Here is a 6085-nt window from a genome sequence, read left to right on the forward strand (position 1 = left end):
TCTTAATATTTGTACTTTACTCAGCTGAAAAAAAATCAGAACAACAAAAGAACATGCCACATCGGCTCCTAAAAGACGGGCCCCATCGGTCATTTTCACCGTCAATACGTGTTTATACACAGTTTAGATCGATTTGTTACCACATGCCCTAGACTTTGTACTGATCTATGAAAAACCCGTAAAGTGGTACCAATTCGTTGAGGCTGAATCTTTTGAACAACATAGGCCCTACCTAATTTTATTAGAGAAAAGTATGTTTTTGGTCCCTCAAGTTTCCAAAAAGTATAGACTTGGTCCCTCAAATTTTTTTGGTATACATTTGGTCCCTCAAGTCTCAAAACCGTATAAGTTTGGTCCAAAACTAGATTTTGAGCATGTTGACCGGGTTTGACCACCACAAAACCGCCCAGTGAACAGTAAATTCGAAAAAAACTTCAAAAAAATCCAAATTTTTGGGGGATCCAATATTCTTACATGCGCAAGGTGCGACCAAATATTTTGGTCCTTCGACACTCGAGGAGCTAGTGGCAAAAAAACAAAAACATTTAATCGATGAATAGTAAATTCGAAAAAATATCAAAAAATAAAAAAAATCTGAAATTTTTTGGGGTCCAATATGCTTACATACGGAAGGCGCAACCATATTTTTTTGTCCAAAATTTTGTTCTTTTTTTGAAATTACTGTTCACAGGGCGGTTTTGTGGCGGTCAAACCCGGTCAATGTGCTCAAAATCTGGTTTAGGACCAAACTTATACGGTTTTGAGACTTGAGGGACCAAATGTATACCAAAAAATCTTCAGGGACCAAGCCTATACTTTTTGAGATATTGAGAGACCAAAAACGACAAATCTTTTGTATAATTATAACGATCAATAGTTTGTATGCTTTAATCTTCTCCATCATAGATTTAGGCAGTGCAATACCTTGCACTTCTCTTACAAAGCACAATACTGTTACCATGGATCGAATGTAAAAAATTATACAAACTTATTCCTGGATGTGTCGTCCTTTCAATCACCATGTATGTAATTAGATTGATCAGATATGGATAGCATAACTAAATTCCAAGTACATTGCCCAGTGCAAATTTAAACTATTTCGATGAAAGCTTGATCACTTCAGCCTAGGCCCCACTCTTGGACGGTCCGTCCTCGTCCTCGTCGTCAAGCCCCTTCCTGTACAGCTTCAGAGGCATGCGATCCTCGGCGATGAGCCCCATATGCATCCGTCGGCGGTTGGTCTCGCCCTCGTCGGCAAGCCCCGTCAATGTACTCAAGCCAAGCTGTCCCCCTAGTCATTTAAACATGGGGCCTACACATCATATTTTTCATTAAGTGATTAATCAGAGTAATTATGTGTTTTGTCGTCACTACTTGGTCCTAGAGTTTTGGGTATCAGTTGAGCTTCTTAATTACTTTAGAAATGTGGTTTTGTGTTATGGGTATGGCTAGGTCTCAGTCGACTGAGATTTAACAAAGTCCCAGTCAAGTGACATAATATATAAGAGCGAAAAAGAAAAAACTAGATGATTTTTTGCACGGATTTCAATGTAAGATTTTATGGATATAGCATCAACAGAGACTTAACGAAGTCTCAGTCGACTGAGACTTAGCAAGACTGTTGTGTTATACTTATATCTCAGTTGCAATTTTTTCTCTTTGTAATATTATTATTACTTTAATCAATTGACAAAAAAATTGAGAACAAATCCTTTGAACACCATATATAGGTACTCTTTACTTCAATCATCTCCATCGACATGAGATGTAGGCAGTACAATACCTTACACTTCTCTTACAAAATACAATACCCATTACCTTGGAAATGTGAATAGTATTATACAGCTTATTCCTTCACGTGTCGTCCATGCATGTAATTAGATTGGTAAAAATAAGTAGTTTCTTAGATAGATTCATCGTCAGTCAGGCGTCGGCCAAATCCACGAGGAGAGGGGTGTTGTCCCCTTTCTCCACGGTGAAGGTCTTGAGCATCTGCTTCCCCGTCGGGGTAGTAACCTCCACGACGTATCTGCCATGGAAGCCCCTGAACTTGAAGTTCCCATCGCCGTCGACGCTTCCGCGCGCGTCCGTCTTCCACTCCTTCTGGAGATTGAGGAGCGTCTGGCCTGCCTCGTTGACGGTGCCGTCGGCGTCGACAAGCCAGGCGTCCTTGCGCCACATTTTGCCCTGCATGATGCCCCAGAACACGACGCCCTCCACCGCCGGGTGCGCGTACGCCTCCCGGAGCACCACCTCCAGGTCCTGGGCGCGGAGGCCCACGTCGGGCTCGCACACGTCCAGCTCCGTGAACCATATGGGCACGCCCGTGGCGGCGAGCCTGTCGAGGGCGCCGCAGACGACCTCCCCGACCGGGTTGCTGACGTGGCCCTGCAGCCCGATGCCGCGCACCACGGCGCCGCAGCTCTGCAGCCATGCGACCTGTTCGGCGTACTTGTCCGGAGTCGCGTTCGGGTCGTTGGCGCACTCCACGTTGTAGTCGTTGACGAAGAGCGCGGCGTCCGGGTCCAGCCGCGCCACCTCCTTGAACATGAACGCCGGGACGTCCTCGTCGCCGAGGCGGTCCCGGAAGAAGCGGCCGTGCAGCATCTCGTTGTTGACGTCGTAGTGCGGGAACCTGCCGGCGTAGCGGGACACGAGGCCCTGGATGCGGCTTTGGACGGCGGACCTGAGCTGGTCGCGGTCGAGGTTCTTGACCCACTGCTGCACCGCGCCGTCCGCGGACCAGAAGATGCAGTGGCCGCGGGCGCGCTTGCCCAGACGGTCACAGAAGTCGAGGAGCGCGTCGGCGTCGCGGTAGTTGAGCTGCCCTTGCTGCGCCTCCGTGTGGTACCACTTGAGCTCGTTCTCGAAGACGGCCCAGTCCATGTGGTTGGTGAAGAAGTCGACGAAGGCCGGGTTCTGGATCACCGTCGTGTTGATGCATGTCCCGAATGGGAAGGCGCTATCCATCTGCACGACGCGCACGGACGCCGCTCCCGTCGCCGCGCCCAGCTTGAGAACCACGTCCCTCTTGCGCGCCTGTGCATGGATCATGCATTACGTGCCGCACCAAGTATGCATGCAGAGCCATGGTTACGTGGATGCAGGCGCGCCATCATGCAGGTCATTCTCGAAAAAAAAATCATGCAGGTAGCACCTGGTTACGTGGATGCATGCTCACCTTGTCAGTCTTGTCCCTGAGTTGCCTGAAGCGCGCCTTGCGGTCCGTCTGGAAGACACGAAGATCCATGACCTTTACGTCGACGCCGGCGGGGGCACCGTGCACGTAAATCGCGGCGCTGCGCGGCTCCGTCCTCAGCCGGAAGGCGCCCATGAGCTCCGTCCACCCGCCCGCCTCAGCGGACACGACGCCGCACTCCACCAGGTTCTCGTTGCCATTGTCGTCCTCGTCCACACCAAGGTTGACGCGCACCGTCCCCCGCGCTGCGCCCGCGCCCAGGCTGATCCACCCAGCCACGCGGTACGTCACCCGAGGCTTGAGGGCGCCCGTCGTGATCGGCTGGCGCAGGCCGTCCTTCTCGTCGGCGCGGCCCGACACGAGGATGTACCGGCCGCTGGGCTTGCTGCCACCCACGGTGATGGGGAGCATGGCCGTCTCCTCCTCACTGTGCACGGACAGCATAGTCGTGCGCGAGCCGAACGCTTCGCAGCCGGCGAGGCTACCGTCCATGTTCACGTCCTGAAACAAGCAGCACACAAGTGCACCATGCAAGTGAGCTAGCTGGACTCATGGTGTGCTACTGCTACACACCTAGCTGCATGCAAGTTACTCGATCGACCGTGCGCTGAACTTGTACATACCTGAGTGCTTGCCATCTTACGCGAGTGGGAGCTCAGCAGTGAGTTTTGAAGAGCGAAACAAGCACTGGCTCTCTCGGTTGTGGTGTGCACTGCGGTGTGGGTGAGGTGATGATGGATCGCAGTGGCTGCGCTATTTAAAGGGAAAATTTGGCGGCTGCCGTCGATGTCGAGATAGATATGGTTTACTACTCGTTACTACTAATATATCAGTGTCCAAAGAGTAACCGTGAAGAAAAGAAAGGAAAGGGTAGCCAGCCAACCTGCAGCCGCCTCACTTGCATGTTGGCTGCGACGATAATGTAAGTAAGTTGTTTAATTAAGCGTAGAGCGTTGTAATGCATGGCTTCAAGATACAAAAAGGGCCAAAAGCGTTGTAATTAACCCGGGATAGTCACACATACACACACACACACACACCCAGTATCCAGTGGTCACATATCTACCATGAATCCAGGCCTCATTCATGCACGCAGCTTATTGCCTCGGCCGCTTTTTCTAGCTTTACGCTGTTGGCTTGCGGCTTCCTTCCGTTTCGTCCGCGCGCGTGAAACAAACCCACCATGCACGCTTGTAATTGGACGACGGCTGCAAGTTGTAGTTGTAGAGAGAGAAAGATACTACCACGGAAGAGGCAAGTTTTTCTTTTTCTTAGGGTTTGAGCCCTCGCCATACCCCATGACCGAGGAAGAGTAAATGGCAGACGCCTTTGACGGCCAGCAGCTGCTTTCTCAACTGGTTGTCGTGCTAACGGAAGTGGGATCGGATGATGTGGGGTCAGGGTCCATTTTATGCGACCAAACACTGTCTTCCCGCAAGTTCAAGTCTCATTCCTCAAAAAGAAACAAACAAACAAAAAACACGTAAGGAGGCGAAATTTTCTCCATCCTGAGCTTCCCACGAGACATATTTTGGATATGAGAGAGTTTCGTCATGATAGGCATGCATGTTTTGGATAAGACTAGGCTAAGCATGAAGACATCGCCAATTGTGTGAGAGAACAGAGATGTTATTGGTGCTTTCATTGCAAGCATTGCATGTCGTTTGTACGAAGCTATACTCCTGAATAAAGCACTTTACTTTAGCGTGATCGGTACTTAAGACTGGAGAACAAAAGGACTTTTCCACATTTTGTCAACTACACTTGTTTCGTACCTTAGCCCTTTCTATAGATGTCATGGATCCTCTCATAGCAACAGTTATAGGACTTCAGTTATCGGGCTGAATTAAGCACTCTTCTTCGACCTATCTTGGAGTTGTATAATTTTGAGGGGTTGCTTCTTCCTCACCTGGTTGGCGCGGGATCTGGATCCATTCTATGCAACCTAACAGTGTCTTTCCACAAGTCTAAGTCCCATTCCTCAAAAAGAAGCAAAAACTGCCAAGATGGCGAAACTTTCTCCAACGATCCTAAGTTTCCCCATTCAAGACATGATTTGAAATAGGAGAGGCCTCACTGATTTGGCTAAGCATAAACACAATGCCCATTTTGTTGGTGAACATGGGTTGGATTTTGTTCCATCACCAAAGGGGGTAGACATGATTTTCTGGTGTATGTCCTCGACCACATTTCGGGGGGGGGGGGGGGGGGGGGGGGGGGACTTCACCCGCCACTGATCTTGCTTGGAGTTCTAACTTCGAAGATGGATTTGTTATCCCTTTAGGCTGGAGAGTTTCAGATGAAATTACATCTTCGAAACATAGCTAACAAAGTTATGTGGTGTTAGGTGGCAGTATGGAGCTGCCCAAGACAAGTATAAACCTGGGTTTTTTCATGAACTGGTTAATCTTGCAAAGGATAACCCATACCCCATGATCATTTGGGTGATTTCAATATCTTACGTTACCAGCAAGAGAAAAAACAACAATCGGTTCGACATACTTTGGACTCTCTTGTTCAATGTTGTTAGTGATAGTTTGGACCGCGAGAGGCTAAGATGTCTGGTCATCAATTTACTTGGGACATAAATCGTCTGATGCCAACATATGAGAAACTTGAATGCCTTCTCATGGACATCGAATGGGAAGAAAAATTCCTTATGGCAACCATGCGTGCCCTCGAGAGTACCGAGATATCGTCGGACCACGCCACAATAATTCTCGACTCAAATTCTGCAACTGACTTGCCTGCAAACCGCCCATTCAAGTTTGAACTAGGATTGGTACAACGTGATGGCTTTGCAGAAGTTGTCAAGAATGTTTGAGAAAGGCATGTTCTTGGTGAAACTCCCATCCAAAGATGGAACTCTAAGATTCGCTCTATGTG

At 48.9% G+C, this 6085-nt stretch overlaps 1 protein-coding gene across 1 annotated transcript; it reads right to left on the reverse strand.

The window, feature by feature from the left end:
* Positions 1 to 1758: 1758 nt before the first annotated feature.
* LOC109758463 (endo-1,4-beta-xylanase 3) lies at positions 1759 to 3913 on the reverse strand. The gene is made up of 3 exons (XM_020317319.4): positions 3823 to 3913; positions 3182 to 3700; positions 1759 to 3039 (listed from the first exon to the last, which is right to left on the reverse strand). Exons 1-3 carry the CDS (start codon positions 3835 to 3837, stop codon positions 1924 to 1926), a joined length of 1650 nt encoding a protein of 549 aa, XP_020172908.1. The 5' UTR covers positions 3838 to 3913; the 3' UTR covers positions 1759 to 1923.
* Positions 3914 to 6085: the final 2172 nt, after the last annotated feature.

The sequence above is a fragment of the Aegilops tauschii genome, chromosome 5 (genome assembly GCF_002575655.3).
Source record: "Aegilops tauschii subsp. strangulata cultivar AL8/78 chromosome 5, Aet v6.0, whole genome shotgun sequence".
In the NCBI taxonomy this organism is placed as follows: domain Eukaryota; kingdom Viridiplantae; phylum Streptophyta; class Magnoliopsida; order Poales; family Poaceae; genus Aegilops; species Aegilops tauschii.